The 21,263-nt window shown below is 38.0% G+C and overlaps 1 protein-coding gene across 5 annotated transcripts in view; it reads left to right on the forward strand.

The window, feature by feature from the left end:
• The window catches only part of MYRIP (myosin VIIA and Rab interacting protein), a 422,909-nt gene that overhangs the window by 194,220 nt on the left and 207,426 nt on the right, over positions 1-21,263 (forward strand). For all 5 annotated transcript variants that reach the window (XM_053600161.1, XM_053600164.1, XM_053600162.1 and 2 more), the window contains one exon: positions 2,058-2,279. In XM_053600161.1, coding sequence (XP_053456136.1) covers positions 2,058-2,279 — 222 coding nt within the window. The remainder of the gene's footprint in view (positions 1-2,057; positions 2,280-21,263) is intronic.

The following is a 21,263-nucleotide window of genomic DNA, read 5'->3' on the forward strand; positions in this document are numbered from 1 at the left end:
CTCTTTCCTAGCTACTGATGGCTGCTGGCAAGCTTGGTGTTCCTGGCTTGCAGCTGGATCACTTCAGTATCTGCCTCTGCCTTCACATTGCCATCTCTGCCTCTTAAATGACAGTTGTCATTGGGTTTAGAACCTTCCCAGATAATCCTGGATAACTGCATCTCAAGATCCTTAACTTAATCACATCTCCAAAGGTAACATTTACAGGTTTCTGTGAGTTAGGGCATGGACGTATATTTCAAGAGGACCAACAGTCAGTCCATTACAGGGGTTATTCAGTATGTATGAAAACTGATGGGGTGCTACAGGCCTTCCTAAACAAGATCTAAAGTGCAGAGACCATGAAAGAAAAGACTGACAGATTTAACTACAGAGAAGCTAAACACTTCTAAATGATTACTAAAACACCGTAAGTATAAAATGTATAAGTACAGAATAGGAGAAAACCTTTCCCATGTACATCATCAATATATCCAGTATGAATTACATAATCATAAACTGGGTACAGAAAAATGATAGTAATAGTTATTGTATTATGAATTACATAATCATAAACTGGGTACAGAAAAATGATAGTAATAGTTATTGTATTAGTAAAATAATATCTGAATAATATTCCATGGTGTACATATACCACAATTTATTAATCCATTCGTGGATCAATGGGCACTTGGGTTTGTAAATGTCTTAACACAATAACTAAGAAAATGCCAGGAAGGCCATGTTAACCAGTGTGATGAAAATGTGTCAAACGGTCTATCGAACCAGTGTATGGTGCCCCATGATCGCATTAATGTACATAGCTGTGATTTAATTAAAAATAAATAAATAAATAAAATAATATTATAAAATATAGTATACATGCTCCTGGATTTACACTGGAGTTGTATCCTGATAAATTCATCATAAATTGAAAATACTGTAAGTTAAAAATGCATTTAATCTGCTGAACATCTTAGCTTACTCTAGCCTACCTAAACATGCTCCAATCGTTTACATTACCCCACAGTTGTGCAAAATCACCTGGCTACTCAGTACACTGTATATAGAGTATCGGTTGTTCTCCCTCCTGATCATGTGGCTGACTGGGAGCTGTGGCTCACTGCCCCTGCCCAGCATTGTCAGAGAGCATCACATCACTCTCTGCCTGCTTCTCCTGAATGCATATAATTTCCATTTCATTAGAAAGCAAAAAACAAAATTGTAAGTTGAATCATTGTAAGTTGGGGCTCATCAGTATCTTACCACTATAATAATATAATAGTATAGTAGGAGTAAAATAGTAGTAAAAATAATAGCAATAGAAAAAAATTCTTCTACCACTCTTGCTGGGCCCCCATTTTTGTAGCAGGACAAACTCAAACTTGGTTACTTTCAGTCTGTTTGGGGCACAGTCTCCTCTTTCAAGGATTCACCTTTCCTTCTCACAGAGCACAGGGAGCAAGGCATGTGCTATCTTGTTTTGCATTAATATGCCTGGCTGTGTGCCCAGCATGACTATGAGCTTTTTGGAAGAAGGAAATTGTCTTTTATCCAACTCTGAATCACCAGTGCCTTGATCTGTCCAACACCCAGAGAATCCTATTGACTCACATTGATTTGAAAGCTTTTAAAATCCCTGGATACTTCAGTTTCCAGGGACATTAAATAGGGCCAGAACTGCATTTATCATATTCCCAGCAGGGCTGTTGTGAGGATTAATGTTTTATCATAAGTGATCTCCTGCTCCAGTAAAAAGGCATTAAGTTAAAGGCTTTTCTTTTCAAGGATATGCTTATTAGTATCTTAATAATCTGTATCTCAATATAGTCCCTGAAATTTAAGTAATAAGGTTTTCATGCTTTTCATGACAAAATGACATATAGGAATACATAAAACTAACCCACCATTAGCATCCCTCTCTGGTCATCCTGTCACATGGCTGATCTGAGTTTCATTGTTTAAGGTCCTTTAAGGTGGTAGTTTGGCTGGGGGAGGGCCAGGGCGGGTGCTTTGGGGTGACTACCCTGGCCTGATGTGCTGTTTCTCTGCTCCCCCTTCCCCGGCCCTGTCTCCAGTGAGCTGAAGCAGAAGCTGGAAGAGGAGGGCAGCAAGTGCAGCATCCTCTCGAAGCACCAGCGGTTCGTGGAGCACTGCTGCATGCGCTGCTGCTCGCCCTTCACTTTCCTGGTCAACACCAAGCGCCAGTGCAGGGACTGCAAGTTCAACGTCTGTAAGAGCTGCTGCTCCTACGAGAAGCACGAGAAGGCCTGGGTCTGCTGCGTCTGCCAGCAAGCAAGGTGAGTGGCCAAGCACCCCCATGGTCTGCACTGGTGGCACCTGCCACCTTCTTCAGCCAAGTGGGACCAGTAGAGATTGATCGATCAGCACAGAATATGGACTGCAGCAGACATTGCTGAGAAGTGAGATGAGGTGGTTATGAGAGAGCGAGAGAGGCCTAGGTGTAGGTACAAAGACGTGTAGACAGTATTGGAACTGAAGGTGTAGCTCCCATGTGTTTCATCCATTCTTCTGCAGTTTCTCGTCTGGTCTCATCCATTCATTCATTCATTCCAGAAGCATGATCTGGAATCTTAGGAATTATGCTGGGTGCTAGACATGTCATGGTAAGTTGGCAGATTGCTATGACTTAAAGCATAGAGTGATGGTGGAATATGTAAGTGTCAGTCTGTGTTGATACCTGCCCTGGACAATTAGTCCATTGGCTGTGGGGACACTGAGCAAGGAGTGACTATCCCTAGCACTTGGGGAAGCTTCATAAAGGATAAGAAATGAAAGCAGGACTGTAAAAGATTTTAAAGAGTTAATACTGTGAAAGGGAAGAGGAGGACCATGTGAAGGAAATGATTAGCATGGCATTTCTCATCCACCCTCAGTGACTAGCAATTCTTTGATATGTTGTGGATTTATAAACTAATGAGTTTGATAAGCCAGTGACTGCTTTTTATTCCTTGGAATTCTTTTTTAAAATTTCAGATGAATATGAGGGTACAAATGATTAGAACACATTGTGTTTCTAAGGTCAAGTTCAAATTATAGTCAAGCCCCTTACCCAGGGTGTTATATACCCTTACACTGTGCCCATTACGTGAAAGCTCACTATGCTGATTTGAGCATCTGTAGAGCACGTTGGTATTTGCCACATCCTTCCATAAAACCTGTTACAGTGAGCAAGACTGAGTCCAGCTAGTCTTGAAAGCACACACTCAGGAGCTGCTGCTACCCTCATCTTTTCCTTCTTTCCTCCTTTCTCCCCCCCTTGTTCTGTTTACTCATGTATATTGTTCAACACAAGTCCTAGCATTTTTGCGTAGAACTAATTGGGGGGGGGTACAGCTACTGTGCTCCCTTAGAGTCTCCAAGGAATCAGTCTCTGGGCTGTAAAGAACAAAGTAGCCTAGAGACACCAACGGAAGAAAAAATGGTTTGTTGAGCATCTGCATCCAGGGCTGGGTGCTGTTCAGGTCCCATGCCCGACTTTCAGAGCAAGGAGCACACACATGGCAGCATAATAGGAGGAGGAGGAGCCCTTTGACAACCAAGGGAAGGAATAGACTCAGATTGTGGGTGATCATGTCTTTGCAAGTCGTGGATGGAGAGAGGTTCATCCATACCTTCCACTTCTCAGTAAAGATGTGGGGTAAAGTTGAGCACTGAGAACAAGAGAGTTAGATATTGGGAAAAATTAGTTTTAAAATAGACATTACGGGATTTGAAGATCAAGGCTTTCAAGCCAGGTTCTGGGTCTGCTGTCTGTGTAGTCTCTGTACACCCAGAAATGGTAACTAATCATGAATCTCTTTCCTTTAAATCTTTCCATGGAATGTTTTGCTCCAGCCATACTCAATTGCTCACGTGCAGACATGACAAGAACAGATGGCTGGTTTATTACTGGGCTGGGAGTTTTCCAGGGATTTGGGAAAGGTCAGAGGTTGATGGAGTCGAGGATATTGGATAGTGAAGGGAACCAAGGCTGAATCTGGACAGTGAGGGAAGTAATGACAGATGGGGTTGTATATGGATGGAGAGGAAAGGAAGGGATCATTCAACTAAAAGTTCCTGGTCAAGTTGAAGTTTCACAGCAGAGCTACTTAAAAAAGCAAATTGGAGGAAAAGAAAATTGTGTATAGGGAGGAAATGAGTCATTTCCAAAGTGGATTGGTTGGGCAGTGACCGCAAGAATAGGAGATGAAGTTTAGATGAGGATGTCAAGGAACTAAAAAGTCAGTGCCCACGGGTTCTGGACTGACCAGGGTGGTGGCAGCAGCATGGAGGTGAAGAATGTGCTGGGGGCAAGTTTTTCTTACATGAGGAACTAGAAGGTCAGAAATAAGAAATGTAAGAGGATGGGATGACTGAGCGCTGTGATTCTGCACCCAGCAGTTGCATGAGTATTGTGCAGCACTTGGTGCAAACATTTGCCATGACACACTGTGCTACTCTAGCATTTGTTACCAAGCAGAGGTGAATGCCACCAGGACAGGGACCCCGTCTTCTTCAGCTCCATTTGTAGCACCAGAGCCTGGTACATAGATACCTGTGAAATAAATAATACAACAGAACAATGTCAAATAGCAGCCAAATGCAGGGTACAAGGAATTTTAAGGAGGAAAGGACCAGAGAGTGTTAGGTTTCCTAAAGAGGTTTTACAGAAGAGGAGGGCATTCCAGATGGAGCTCAGATGGAGAGAAAGAATTAGGAGGCATTCTCAACGATGCAGCATGAGCCAAAAAGGCAGAGGCCCCCGGGGAGTATGGAGGGTCTGCAGCACATCACTCTGGCAGTGGAATTATGGCAAGTAGTTGGGTCAGTTTGTGTGAAGAATTTGGGTTGGATCTTCAGGGGTGGTGTAATCACTGAAATTTCAAACTTTTGCAATTATTAAAATATGCTGTTCGATACTATGCTTCAGCACATTTACCCAACCCATAACTGCAAAGAAGTATTAGAACTATACAATTTTGTTTCTTTCAATGGTTCTCTTTTCCTCCCTCCCTGGGTAGGAAAAATCTCCAAATTTAATACAGTTAATAGCAATAAAACGTGTAGTCACAGCCTGTGGACCCCACATCCACCCTGACTTAATTAGTTATAATTAAATGCCACATTGAATTAATCAATAGCAATAATGTGCACAACCTCAGAATAACATGGCTTAGAAATGGAAAAACCCTGCCTCACAAAAGCTGGGTCTTCTGATTCTTATCCTTTATTATTTCACTTTTATGTGGTACTGTATTATCTCAAACTACTATATATTGAAAAATAGATTGTAAAAAGGGCAGAAAATGGCTGCTAAGACGACATTTTTTCATCTCAGATTAATATGAGGATACCATTGTTTGCATTTCTAAGGTAAAATTCAAGTTGTAGTTGAGCCCCTCATCCAGGGTGTGTGCTGCATACTCTACATTGTTCACACTGGGTGAGAGCACACCAACCCCTCTTACTCTTTCCCTTCCCCCACTCTTTCCTCCCCACCCCCTTGAATATACTTGTGTTTTTTTCTTTTGTTGGATTGTAGTTGTTTTTCTATTGGTTTCATATTAGTATTGGGTACATTGGATACTTGCTTTTCCATTCTTGTGATCCTTTACTAACAAGAATGTGGTTCAACCCAATCCAGGTAAATACAAAAGGTTTACAAAAACAAGTCTCCATGTTTTTGAATGGCTGAATAGTATATATATACCACAGTTTATTAATCCATTCATGAGTTGGCAATTGTGAATTGAGCTGCAATAAACTTTCTAGGGCAAATGTCCTTGTGATAAAATGTTTTTCCTTCTGGGTAGATACCTTGTATTGGGATTGTGGATGTAATGGAAGATCAATGTTTAGTTCTTTGAGGATTCTCCATACTTCCATACGGGCTGTATTAGTTCACAATACCGCCAGCAGTGTACAAGTATTCCACTGTCTCCATACCCATGCCAGCATTTGTTTGCAGAAGACAGAGAGATGGCCAACAAACACATAAAATAATGTTCCTCGTCCTTCATCATCAGAGAAATGCAAATCTAAGGCTGCATTTTAAATTTCATTTCATATTTCTAGCATCTTAATGAGGAGGTAGGTAATCCCTTTCAATTTAATCTTGCATTATATTCGTGTCAACGTTGTTTGACAGCTCCTTAGTTCAGAAGTAGAACACTGGAAAATAAAAGACCATTCATAGAAAGATACCTGGTAAGAAAATGAAGAAAGCCAGTGTATACTTGTTTTTACTTTTTTTTTTTTTTAAGTAAGTGGAAGGTTAATGAGTAATATTCTTCTATAGAGAGAGCACACCCATACTTAACTGACAGAAGTGGGACACTGTTTTAATCTTATGTTGTATCTTGGGGCTATTTCTCCAGGGGTTTGGGATCATTGTTAGTTGAAACCAAAAGAGATGGAGTTTAGTCAATTCCCTATTTTCTCATATTGTTCAGGTCAATCTCAAAAACTGTCTATGGAACAAATCCACCAGACATGTGGCACATTTTGCTTCTTGAAATTTCTCTAAGGCCCAATTTGATGGGGAACTATGTCTGAGTCAGAGTACCACGGATGTATGGCATGTTGGGAGACTGTCTTTTATATTATAGCTGGATCATGTTCATGTTCTCTGAAGAGTTCCTCAGATGAGTTTATTTATAGAGCAACAAACTGTATAAACTCGCACATTACACAAGAGCCATAGCCAAATTCATCTCATAAAACATTTAAGGAGTATTGTAACTTGAACCAAGTATCCAGTATAGAAAATTTCAGATAAATAGCAACTTACAAAACCTGCCAATTTTTTTGAAGTGCAAAAATAGTTTACAACAGACTTGACTTTAAATACAGATTTTACCCCGAGAAAAGGTAGCATCGCATTGGGTCATGGCTGTGTGGACCCTCCATGCTACTGAACACTTTGTCTAGAGACTCCACTGTCCTTCAGTCAATCAGAAACTCTTCCTTGACTAGGAGTTATTAACCTTAAATATGAATCTTTGAGTCATTCTTCCAGCATATTCATATTTAAGCAAGTAGGTTTTAAAACATTGTTTATGTCAGATTCCATGAAGAGCACGTTGTGTGTGTGTGTGTGTGCGTGTGTCTATCAATACATTAGTTGATAGCAGCTCTGTGAAGTTGCACAGATGACTACTTTAGTAAGGTGGTTTTCAGAGCTATAGTCCCTCCCCTGTACCCATGATGTAATTTTTTTCCTTAGGCAAATTAAGCCAATTTTTGTTCCATTGGTTTAATTTCTAGCTGTTTATTTAATGGGTACCATAATTATCTTTATTTTTGAGATACTATGGGGCAGCATTATAATAAATTTTTGTCCACAGAAAATTGAGGTGCTAGGAGTTGAGGGTCGACATTCATGTGACAATACTAATACACAGCCTAAGACATGAATAACTGTACTGAACCCCTAGGCTTGTCTGTGGTGCAGCTCTAAATCACTGAGTCAGATTCGCAAACACATGCATCAGAAGAGAACTCTGACAGTATGGAGTCACCAGAAAATGATAGTTTATAACATCTTTTCATGTCAATGAAAAAAAATATATGTGCCCTGCTGTTGTGTTTTATTAGTTTAGTAAAAGCATTTTAAGAATTTTAAATGAAAAATTCCCATTTAATGGTTGTTGCCATAATTATAATCATATGGCTAGTTCTTCATCAGTCCTTTTGCTCCATGTGTTTTGCATTTTTAAAATTTTTTTATTAAGTCATTTATACGTAGATCATAAATACATTTATGCCATTATGGGATTCAGTGTGTTGATTATTTGTACAAATTGGAGTGCTTACATCCTACTAACAACATAGTCTTCACCTCATTTACCCAGTTACAGCATTAAGACATTTTTGTTCTGCATCTGATAGATCCAACTTGTATTTGCAATATGTCCGTAGGTGTGGTCCTCCTACTAAACCTCCCTCTGTCAACCCACCACCCTCCCTTCCCCTCTCCCTCCCCTTCTCTTCTTCATCCTAGACTATAGTTGTGTTTCATTTTTCATATGCCAGTATGAGTGATTATAAATTACTTTCATAGTAGTACTGAGTACGTTGGATATTTTTTTTTCCATTCCTGAGATACTTTACTAAGAAGAATATTTTCCAGCTCCATCCATGTAAACATAAAAGAGGTAAAGTCTCCATTTTTTTAACGCTGCATAGTATTCCATGGTATACATATACCACAATTTATTAATCCATTCATGGGTCAATGGGCACTTGAGCTTCTTCCATGACTTGGCAATTATGAATTGAGTTGCAATAAACAATCTGGTGCAAATATCTTTATTGCCAAATGATTTTTGGTCCTTTGGAAATACACCTAGAAGAGAAATTGCAGGATCAAATGGCAGGTCTACATTTAGATCCCTGAGAGTTTTAAAAAAAAAAAAAAAAAAAAAGATCCCTGAGTGTTCTCCAAACTTCCTTCCAAAAGGAACATACTAGCTTGCATTCCCACCAGCAGTGCAAAAGTGTTTCCTTTCTCCACAACCATGCCAACATCTGTGGTTTTGGGATTTTGTGATGTGGGCTACTCTTACTGGAGTTACATGGTATCTCAGAGTGGTTTTGATTGCATTAAAGTGGAGAACAGAAATGCATCATTCTCTCAGAGAGCTCTGGGATAATTTGAAGAGATCTAATATTCACCTTATAGGAATACCTGAAGGTGATGAGGTTGCTACAAAGGATACAAATGCTTTACTTCATGAAATAATCAAAGAGAATTTTCCAGACATGCCAAAAGATTCTGAAATTCAGATAGCAGACAGTTTCAGAACTCAACCCAAATAAAAATTCCCATAGACACATTATAATTAACTTCACCAAAGTTAATATAAAGGAGAAAATTCTGAAAGCAGCCAGATGTAAGAAAACCATAACCTTCAAGGGGAAGAACATTAGAATGACTGCGTATCTCTCTGCTGAAACCTTTCAAGCTAGAAGAGGGTGGTCATTGACCTTTAATCTCCTTAAACAAAGTAACTTTCAACCCAGGATCCTATATTCAGCTAAACTGAGTTTCATCTATGATGGAGAAATTAAATACTTTAATGACATGCACATGTTGAAGAAATTTGCCATAACCAAACCAGCTCTCCAGGATATTCTCAGACCTATCCTCCATAATGAACAGCACAATCCTCCACTACCAAAGTAAACTCGCTCAGAAACTTTTGATCAAATTCCAACTTCCACAGGGGCGAGAGGATTAAAAATTTCCACTGGACTGTTGAAAAACTTGATACCCAAAATGCTATCTGGCTTATCAATACTATCAATTAATGTAAATGGCTTAAATTGTCCTCTAAATAGGCACAGGTTGGCTGACTGGATACAAAAACTCAGGCCAGACATCTGCTGCATTCAAGACTCTCACCTTACCTTAAAAGATAAACATAGACTCAGAGAAATCAGAAAAAATTTTGATCAGTTGCAATTTTGTTTTGCATTTTAACATGTATTTCTATTGTATTAGTTTAAAATTCATAGCTTTGTAAATGAAAAAAACACTAAATGAATTTATTAAAAAATGAACAATAAATTACTTACTTTAGAAGTTACATAGCAAATGGGATACTACTGAATCATTCCCTTTGACATTTTTTGTTATATATCCATTTATCTTGACAATTTATTATATAGATTCATGCAAACATTATAAATAAGGACATATAGTAATTGCATTTTAAGGTCTCCTGCAGGAAATAAAACTTTTCAGAGTAAGCCCAGCTCACACTTATCACCATTATCATTTCAGTTTGAATTGGTTCAAGAACAACATTCCCACTTTCCTTGGTAACTAATTGGCTTTCTAGTGCTTTGCTTCATTATAAAAACTGTTCCCTCTGAGTTTTGTAATTTTGTACTATAGGCATACTACATTATATTGTGCTTTACTTTATCATGCTTTGCAGACACTACATTTCTCACAAATTGAAGGTTTGTGACAATCCTGCACTGAGTATGTTTATTGGTGCCATGATATTACTATCGTAATTGTCTTGGGCATGATGAACCACACCCATGTAAATGTTAACCTTAATCCATCAACGTTGTGTTTTTCACCAACTGTCTCTTCCCCTATCTCTCTCCCTCTCCTTGGGCCTTTATACTCCCTAAGATACAATATTGAAATTAGGCCAATTAATAAGCCCGAATGTTCAAGTGAAGAGTGACATGTCATCTACTTTAAATCAAAAGCTAAAAATGATTAAGCTTAGTGGGGAAGGGATCTCAAAAGCCAATATAAGACAAAAAAACACTGAAGCCAAGCTGTGAATGTAAAAGAAAAGTTATTGAAGGAAATGAAAAATGCTACTTCAGCAAAGACATGAATGATATAAGAAAGTAAAATAGCTTTATTGCTGATTTGGGGAAAATTTTAGTGGTCTGGATAAAAGATTAAACTAGCCACAATATTCCCATAAGCCAAAGCTTAACCCAGAGCTTTCCTAACTTTCTTCAATTGCAAAAGAAAAGTTCAAAGCTAGCAGCTCATGAGGTTTCAGAAAAAAATTCCATCTCCATAAATAAAAGTGCAAGGTGAAGCAGCAAGTGCTAATGGCGAAGCTTCAACAAGTGATTCAGAAGATATAATTGAGCTCTTTGATCGAGGCAGCTACACTAAACAACAGATTTTCAATGTAGATAAAAACAGCCTGCTATTGGAAGATGATGCCATCTAGGACTTTCATAGCTGGAAAGGAGAAGTCAAAGGCCAGACTTACTCACTTATTATGAGCTCATGAAGCTGGTGACTTTAAGTTGAAGCCTAGGCTCATTTACCATTCTGAGTATCATAAGCCCTAAAGAATTATCCTGAATCGATGGGGTGTGTGCTGTGTAAATTGAACAACAAAGTCTAGATGACAGCACGTCTATATATAGCATTGTTTACTGAATATTTTAAGCCCACTGTTGAAACCTGTTGCTCAGAAAAAAAAAATTCCTTTCAAAATATTTCTGCTCTCTGACAATGCACCTGGTCACCCAAGACCTCTGAGAGATGTATGAGGAGATGAATATTGTTTCCATGCCTACTAATACAACATTCATTCTCTAGCCCATGGATCAAGGACTAATTTTGACTTTTAAATCTTATTATTTAATAAAAACATCTCCTAAGGCTATCACTGCCATAGATAGTGATTCTTCTAATGGATTTTGGCAAAGTAAACTGAAAATCTTTCAGCAAACATTCACCATTCTAGATGCCATTAAGAACATTTATGATTCATGGGAAGAGGTCAAAATATCAACAATAACATGAGTTCGGAAGAAATTAATTCCAATTCTCAAGGATTATTTTGAGGGGTTCAAAACATGAGTGGAGAAAGTAACTGCAGATATTGTGGAAGTAGCAAAAAAAAAAAGACTTGAAATTAGAGACTGAAGAGGTGACTAAATTGCTGCCATCTCATGACCAAACTTGAACAGATGAGTTGCTTCTTATGGATGAACAAAGAAAGTGGTTTCTTGAAGTGAAATCTATTCCTGATGAAAATGGCATGAACACTGTTGAAATGATAACAAAGGATTTACAATATTACACAAATTTAGTTGGTAAAGCAGTGGCAAAGTTTGAGAAGACTGATTCCAATTTCAAAAGAAGTTTTACTGTGGGTAAAATGCTATCAAACAACACTGAATACTGCAGACAAATCTTTTATGAGAGGAAGAGCCAATTGATGTGGCAGGCTTTATTTTTGTATTATTTTAAGAAACTCCCATGGGCACCTCACCCTTTAGCAACTACCATTCTGATCAGTAAGTATCTATCAACATCAAGACAAGATCTTCTACCAGCAATAAGATTATGACTCCTTAAAGGCTCATACTACTGTTAGCATTTTTTAGCAATAATGTAGTTTTAGTTAAGGAATGTACATGTTGTTTTAGACCCAATGGTACTGCATATTTGATAGACTCTACTATAGTGTGGACCCAACTCTTGTGTATGTAACATTTAATAGACTACTGTACAGTATAAACATAACTTTTATATGGACTTGGAAACCCAAAACTTGTGTGACTTGCTTTATTGTAATACTTCATTGTAGTGGCTTGAAGCCAAATCCATGAAATCTCTGAGATGTGCCTGTGTTACCTTTAACACAGACCAGCTTTGAAGATTGCTTTCAGGAAATGAGAGCAAAATATTATGCATGAACTAAAATCAGAACACATCTTCTCATTATGCCTGTGGAATTTGCTTTGGTTTTCCTGAGAAAACTTAAGGCTTCATTTCTTTTTCCTTAGAATTGAATATTCCTTACTTCTTTCTGATCACTTATTACTTGGTATTCCCATAGCTCACATGCTTCGTAAATTAGCATCCTATCCTTTTGGCATGAGCTCCACAGTATGTCTTATTTATTTACTTTTAATTGATCTTAGCTGTATACATTTTGGGAGTATATGTGATAATTTTATATATGTATATAATGTGTAATGATCAAATCATAGTAACTGGGATATCTATCACTCTGAACATGTATCTTTTCTTTTTATTGAAAACATTATAAATTTTGTCTCTAGCTATTTTGAAATATATAATTGTTGTTAAGTATAATTTCCCTACTGTACTATTTAATGCTAGAATTTATTTCTTTTATCTAACTGAATTTTTGTAACCATTGACCAACTTTTCTTTATCCTCCCCTTCCCTTCCTAGGCTCTGGTAATTACCATTCCAATACTGTACCTCTGGAAGATGCACTATTTTAGCTGCCACATATGAGTGAGAACATGATACTTGTCTTTCTGTGTCTGGCTTATGAGATCTGACAATTGAGTTCACAATCTTGCTACCATGTGGTTATGTTGACAGCACTGTACAAATAACTCAGTAAGGTTTCATAACCTTGGTACCTCACAGTTGTGTTTCTCACAGTAACACAGTTGTGTACCTCACAGTTGTGTTTCTATCTTAAATGAGTGTCATGCATTATTGTTGTTTTTGTTTGCTGTCACAAGAATATCAGAAGTCCAATTAGAGCAACAAAAATTGATGAATTTCTTGTTAAACTTGGCAAGAGTAAAAACGAAATAAGGGACATGTTAGTCCAAATTCATGGAGAAAATATAAAGAAAACGGCATTGTACAAATGTATTAAAAGTTGTTCTAAGGGAAGAGAAAGAGCCATTCTTTTTTTTTTTTTTTTTTTTATTGTTGGGGATTCATTGAGGGTACAATAAGCCAGGTTACACTGATTGCAATTGTTAGGTAAAGTCCCTCTTGCAATCATGTCTTGCCCCCATAAAGTGTGACACACACCAAGGCCACACCCTCCTCCCTCCATCCCTCTTTCTGTTTCCCCCCCCATAACCATAATTGTCATTAATTGTCCTCATATCAAAATTGAGTACATAGGATTCATGCTTCTCCATTCTTGTGATGCTTTACTAAGAATAATGTCTTCCACGTCCATCCAGGTTAATACGAAGGATGTAAAGTCTCCATTTTTTTTTAATGGCTGAATAGTATTCCATGGTATACATATACCACAGCTTGTTAATCCATTCCTGGGTTGGTGGGCATTTAGGCTGTTTCCACATTTTGGCGATTGTAAATTGAGCTGCAATAAACAGTCTAGTACAAGTGTCCTTATGATAAAAGGATTTCTTTCCTTCTGGGTAGATGCCCAGTAATGGGATTGCAGGATCAAATGGGAGGTCTAGCTTGAATGCTTTGAGGTTTCTCCATACTTCCTTCCAGAAAGGTTGTACTAGTTTGCAGTCCCACCAGCAGTGTAAAAGTGTTCCCTTCTCTCCACATCCACGCCAGCATCTGCAGTTTTGAGATTTTGTGATGTGGGCCATTCTCACTGGGGTTAGATGATATCTCAGGGTTGTTTTGATTTGCATTTCTCTAATATATAGAATATATATGATGAACATTTTTTCATGTGTTTGTTAGCCATTGGTCTGTCGTCATTAGAGAAAGTTCTATTTATGTCTCTTGCCCATTGATATATGGGATTGTTGGCTTTTTTCATGTGGATTAATTTGAGTAGTCTGTAGATCCTAGTTATCAAGCTTTTGTCTGATTGAAAATATGCAAATATCCTTTCCCATTGTGTAGGTTGTCTCTTTGCTTTGGTTATTGTCTCCTTAGCTGTACAGAAGCTTTTCAGTTTAATGAAGTCCCATTTGTTTATTTTTCTTGTTGTTGCAATTGTCATGGCAGTCTTCTTCATGAAGTCTTCCCCCAGGCCAATATCTTCCAGTGTTTTTCCTATGCTTTCTTGGAGGATTTTTATTGTTTCATGCCTTAAATTTAAGTCCTTTATCCATCTTGAATCAATTTTTGTGAGTGGGGAAAGGTGTGGGTCCAGTTTCAGTCTGTTACATGTAGACATCCAGTTCTCCCAACACCATTTATTGAATAGGGAGTCTTGCCCCCAAGGTATGTTCTTGTTTGGTTTATCAAAGATTAGGTGGTTGTAAAATGTTAGTTTCATTTCTTGATTTTCAATTTGATTCCAAGTGTCTATGTCTCTGTTTTTGTGCCAGTACCATGCTGTCTTGAGCACTATGGCTTTGTAGTACAGACTAAAATCTGGTATGCTGATGCCCCCAGCTTTATTTTTATTACTAAGATGTGCCTTAGCTATACGGGGTTTTTTCCGGTTCCATACAAAACGCAGAATCATTTTTTCCAAATCTTGAAAGTACGATGTTGGTATTTTGATAGGAATGGCATTGAATAGGTAGATTGCTTTGGGAAGTATAGACATTTTAACAATGTTGATTCTTCCCATCCATGAGCATGGTATGTTCTTCCATTTGTTAATATCCTCTGCTATTTCCTTTCTGAGGATTTCATAGTTTTCTTTATAGAGGTCATTCACCTCCTTCGTTAGGTATACTCCTAGGTATTTGATTTTCTTTGAAACTATGGTGAAGTGAGTTGTGTCCTTAATTAGCTTCTCATCTTGACTGTTATTGGTGTACACAAAGGCTACTGACTTGTGGACATTGATTTTATATCCTGAAACGTTACTGTATTTTTTGATGACTTCTAGGAGTCTTGTGGTTGAGTCTTTGGGGTTCTCTAAGTATAAGATCATGTCGTCAGCAAAGAGGGAGAGTTTGACCTCCTCTGCTCCCATTTGGATTCCCTTTATTTCCTTGTCTTGCCTAATTGTATTGGCTAGAACTTCTAGCACTACGTTGAATAGTAAAGGTGACAAAGGACAACCTTGTCTGGTTCCAGTTCTAAGAGGAAAAGCTTTCAGTTTTACTCCATTCAGTAAAATATTGGCTGTGAGTTTGTCATAGATAGCTTCAATCAGTTTTAGAAATATGCCACCTATGCCTATACTCTTCAGTGTTCTAATTAGAAAAGGATGCTGGATTTTATCAAATGCTTTTTCTGCATCTATTGAGAGGGTCATGTGATCTTTATTTTCACCTCTGTTAATATGGTGGATAACGTTTATAGACTTGCGTATGTTAAACCAGCCTTGCATCCCTGGGATGAAGCCTACTTGATCATGATGAATGACTGTTTTGATGATAAGCTGTCATCTATTGGCTAGGATTTTGTTGAGAATTTTTGCGTCTATATTCATGAGTGAGATTGGTCTGAAATTCTCCTTTTTGTTTGGGTCTTTTCCTGGTTTTGGTATCAGGGTAATGTTTGCTTCATAGAATGTGTTGGGGAAGATTCCTTCTTCCTCAATTTTTTGGAATAATTTCTGCAGTACAGGAATAAGCTCTTCCTTGAAGGTTTGATAGAATTCTGGAGTGAAGCCATCTGGACCAGGGCATTTTTTGGTTGGAAGCTTTTTTATTGTTTCTTTGATCTCAGTGCTTGAAATTGGTCTGTTCAGGAGCTCTATTTCTTCCTGGCTGAGTCTAGGGAGAGGATGTGATTCCAAATATTGATCCATTTCCTTCACATTGTCAAATTTCTGGGCTTAGAGTTTCTGGTAGTATTCAGAGATGATCTCTTGTATCTCTGTGGGATCAGTTGTTATTTCCCCTTTATCATTTCTGATTGAGGTTACTAGAAATTTTACTTTTCTATTCCTTGTTAGTCTGGCCAATGGTTTATCTATTTTATTTATTTTTTCAAAAAACCAACTCCTTGTTTCATTAATTTTCTGAATGATTCTTTTGTTTTCAATTTCATTGATCTCTGATTTGATATTGGATATTTCTTTTCTTCTACTGAGTTTAGGCTTAGATTGTTCTTCTTTTTCCAATTCCATAAGATCTCTTGTGAGATTGTTGATGTGCTCTCTTTCTGTTTTTCGAATGTAGGCATCTAAAGTGATGAATTTTCCTCTCAAAACTGCTTTTGCAGTATCCCACAGGTTTTGGTAGCTTGTGTCTTCATTGTTGTTATGCTCAAGGAAGTTAATGATTTCCTGTTTTATTTCTTCCTTCACCCATCTGTTATTCTACAGAAGATTGTTTAATTTCCATGCCTTTGGGTGGGGTCGAGCATTTTTGTTAGAGTTGAGTTCCACCTTTAGTGCCTTATGGTCTGAGAAGATACAAGGTAAAATTTCAATTCTTTTGATTCTGTTGATATTTGTTTTGTGTCCCAGGATATGATCAATTTTGGAGAATGTTCCATGGGGTGATGAGAAGAATGTATATTCTTTATCTTTGGGATGGAGTGTTCTATATGCGTCTATCAAGCACAGTTGTTCTAGGGTCTCATTTAAATCTCTTATATCCTTGTTTAATTTCTGTTTAGAGGATCTGTCCAGCTCTGTAAGAGGAGTGTTAAGGTCCCCTGTTATTATGGTATTATCAGATATCATATTGCTCAGACTGAGTAAGGTCTGTTTCAAGAATCTGGGAGCATTTAAAGTGGGTGCAGAAATATTTAGAATTGAAATGTCTTCTTGTTGTATTTTTCCCTTGACCAATATAAAGTGACCATCTTTGTCTTTTTTGACTTTAGTTGCTTTAAATCCACATGTATCTGAAAATAAGATTGCAACTCCTCTTTTCTTCTGAATTCCATTTGCCTGAAAAATTGTCTTCCAACCCTTGACTCGGAGCTTTAATTTGTCTTTTGAAGCCAGGTGTGTTTCTTGCAGACAGCAAATGGATGTCTTGTGTTTTTTAATCCAGTCAACCAATCGATGTCTCTTCAGTGGGGAATTCAAGCCATTACCATTTATTGAGATAATTGATAAGTGTGGTAGTATTCTATTCGTCTTATTTTGTGAGAGTCCATTGCTTAGTTTTATCTTTTGCAACAGTGTGGTGGTTAGGTTCTGTCCTTTAATTTCTGAGTTCTTACTTTGCTGCTGATCCATTGTGGTGGTCAGTGTGCAGAACAGGTTGAAGTATTTCCTGTAGAGCTGGTCTTGTTGTGGCGAATTTCCTCAATGTTTGTATATCCGTAAATGATTTGATTTCTCCGTCAATTTTGAAGCTTAGCTTAGCAGGGTACAGAATTCTGGGCTGGAAATTGTTCTGTTTAAGTAGATTAAAGGTAGATGACCATTGTCTTCTTGCTTAGAAAGTTTCATTAGAGAAGTCTGCGGTCACTCTGATGGATTTGCCCCTGTAGGTCAACTGGCGCTTACTCCTGGCAGCTTGCAGAATCTTTTCTTTTGTCTTGACTTTGGACAGGTTCATCACAATGTGTCTTGGAGAAGCTCGGTTAGAGTTGAGGCGACCTGGGGTCCGATATCCCTCTGAAAGCAGTGTGTGAGAATCTTTGGTGATATTTGGGAAATTTTCTTTTATAATATTCTCTAGTATGGCTTCCATTCCTCTGGGGCATTCTTCTTCCCCTTCTGGAATTCCTATAACTCGTATTTTGGAATGCTTCATAAAGTCCCATAATTCTGACAGTGAACGTTCTGCTTTCTCTCTCTTCTGCCTCTTTTACTATCTGAGTTATCTCAAAAACTTTGTCTTCTCCCTCTGAAATTCTTTCTTCTGCATGGTCTAACCTGTTGCTGATACTTTCCATTGTGTCTTTAAGTTCCCTGATTGACTGTTTCATTTCCTTCAGCTCTGCTATATCCTTTTTATATTCTTCATATCATTCATCTCTTATTTGATTCTGTTTTTGAATTTCCTTTTGGTTATTCCACCTTATTAGCAGTTTCCTTCATTGTTTCCATCATTTCTTTCATTGTTTTCAACATGTGTATTCTACATTCCCTTTCTGTCATTCCTAACATTTCTGTATAGGTGGAATCCTCTGCAGTAGCTACCTCATGGTCCCTTGGCGGGGTTGTTCTGGACTGGTTCTTCATGTTGCCTGGAGTTTTCTGCTGATTCTTCCTCATGAGTGATTTCTTTTATCTGTTTCCTTGCCCTAATTTTCCTTTCACTTCCTCTTGCTCTTTAAGTTCTCGTGCCTGTGGAAGTTGCGGGCGTGTTTAGACGAATTGAACACACACGACCACTTGCCAGTTTTCCACTGTTTTAGTCCTCCTCTTGGGGTCTAGAAGTCTCTCGCTGACTCCCTGTATCCTCTCAGGGGTGATGATAGGCAGATCCCACCAGCCAGAGATGCCTGGAGTCCTATCTCCCCAGACTCACGGTGCCCAGATGCAAGGATGCTGTTACTCGGCTGCCATCTTGCTCCGCCTCAGAGAGAAAGAGCCATTCTAAAGAGAGGTCAAAGAGGCCAGTAATTAGCAGAACTGATGAAAACATTAAAAAAAATTCATTGAATTGTGCATCAAAATCATCAGCTTATTGTAAGAAGCATAGTAGACCTAGAAAAAAATCAATAGAGAAACAGGAAAATCTTAAGTGAAAATCTTGGCCAACAACTCATGGCTCCCATATAATGACAATGCACCAGCCCTATCTATGAGGGAGTCTTTAGCTATTAAACAAATAACTGTACTGGAACACCCTCCCTACTCACCTCATCTAGCCCCAGTGACTTTTTTCTTTACCTAAAGATTAAAGAAATATTGAAAGAAAGACATTTTGATGGCATTCAGGATATCAAGGGTAATATGGCAATTGCTCTGATGGCATTTATTTTGAAGGATGGACTAGGCACTGGCATCAATGTGCAGCTTCCCAACGGAGTACTTTGAAGATGACCATAGTGATATTCAGCAATGAAGTATATAGTTTTCTTGGATGAGTTTGCAAACTTGTCACATTTCACTTAATGTGATGACCTCCAATCCTATTTCATTCCACTGTATAATTTAAAGATACCCTACCATATTTGTATGATCCCTGGAAAAATTATAATATTAAACAATTATCACTATGGGCTAAGGGAACTCACCTCGTGCCCGTAGCTCAGTGAGTAGGGCACCAGCCACATACACTGAGGCTGGGGGTTTGAGTCCCGCCCAGACCTGCTAAACAACAATGACAACTGCAACTAAAAAATAGCCGGTGTTGTGGCAGGAGCCTGTAGTCACAGCTACTTGGGAAACTGAGGCAAGAGAATCCCTTAAGCCCAAAGAGTTTGAGGTTGCTGTGAGCTGTGATGCCATAGCACTCTATTGAGAGCAACATAGTGAGACTCTGCCACAAAGAAAAAAATATATATGGGGAAATATTGTATCTCACTAGAACTTAAGGAAATAGAGATTTATGCATCAAGTAGAACTTTTCCCTTGTTAGTGATTTAAAAAAATTCTGTCACTATTGATGAGTGTATATTGCTAAAGGCATTTTATTTTACCTCTAGTGAAGCCTGTATGGGCATAAACTTTTACCAACATGTATCAAGAGCCTTTAGTATACCCAAGTACTTTTAACCAGTAATTTTATTTTTGAAAACCTATAATTAACACTATAACAGAATATTTTTAAATGCTATGCAACTATGAGTTTTGCTGAATTTGTAAAATAAAAAATAAAAATAATTTAAATGCCCAACAGAATTGTAGAAGTTAGTACACATGCAACTTGACAGAATAGTATGTGTATATTTTGTTAGCATGACTAAACTTTTATATTAAAATGTTAAATTAAAAACTGCCGTGCAAAAATATACATACGATAGAATCACTATTTAAGAAGGAAAACAGACAGTAAGGAAATACACAATCAGTGCTGTTAAGGGTAATTATTCTTTGGAGCTAGGCTTGTAATTTTTTTCCTTACCTCTATTTTCAATTTAGTTTCCGAGTTTTCTGTATTTCTAATGCAGGTTTGAATGAAACAGACATAAAGAAATGTAGGAGACTCTCCGTCTCTACTCCCCATTTCAAAATCCTCTCCATCACCCAGTATTATTATTCTCCCGTGCTTCAAGCCACAGGGCTAAAACAACTCAGCTTCTCAGGAAAAATGGATCCATCAAAGGGAATATATATTTTGAAGTCCAAGTTGATTGCACTTTATGTTAAGATACCACTCTGTCTGTATCAGATCTCCATGGAGACTGTGACCACAGTACTCAGTCTGAATCATTGTCAAATTGACCTAAACCACGCGGCAGATGGGACTTCTTCAAAATTTAAACTGCTCCCAGTGAAAGCTAACCATCTATTTTCTGTTCACTGCCTCTTTAAAATCAACAGATTAAAAAAAGATATCAAGAGTACCCACTATGAATATGCGATTGAATTTGCCTTCTCAAATGATATATTTCATATAATCTGTATAAGAACTCTGTGAAGGGATAGAGATTAGCCCTGCATAGAACCAGGGAAGCTTGAAGGTTGGAATGATTATGTGGCTGGCCCAAGACATGTTGGGGTGGGGAATTTATCTAGACAGGGTCACAGAACCAGCACCATTGGTACTGTTAAGATGATCTATGTTTGTATTTTCCCATAGGCTCATAGCACTTGGGAAAATTTAGATCATGATAGTAAAGCAGGTGTTGATTTGGGCAAAGGAGGGGAAAAAAGAAGAGATACTGAGAAATTGGAGGATAGACTGCCACAGTTAGTTGGTGGGCCCATCACCCAAAGAGACCAATCTGAGCCAGTCTGGAAATTTGAAACTTGGATGGGATAACACATGAAGGAAGGACCATTAAAGCTGAGTCCTCCTAAGGCAAGTGATGAGACATTGAACATGAGTTCGTAAGATCCTTGGTCCTGCTGAACTCATTTTTACTGCTTAAAACAGAACGTAAAGAAACATACTGATACAGAAGAGATTATAGAAATAGCTGAAAGTTAGAAATTTGGGGCCAGGATGGAGACAAAGTAGGTGACCATCCTGGAAGGGGGCTAGGATGGAGATCCTACTTTTCAAAAATATTCTACCCTTTATTGTAATGTCTTGTAATTGGCAGGTCTAGATTATAATTAAGTGGTAACCTGCAAGAAAAAATT

Source organism: Nycticebus coucang, chromosome 8, assembly GCF_027406575.1.
Source record: "Nycticebus coucang isolate mNycCou1 chromosome 8, mNycCou1.pri, whole genome shotgun sequence".
NCBI lineage: Eukaryota > Metazoa > Chordata > Mammalia > Primates > Lorisidae > Nycticebus > Nycticebus coucang.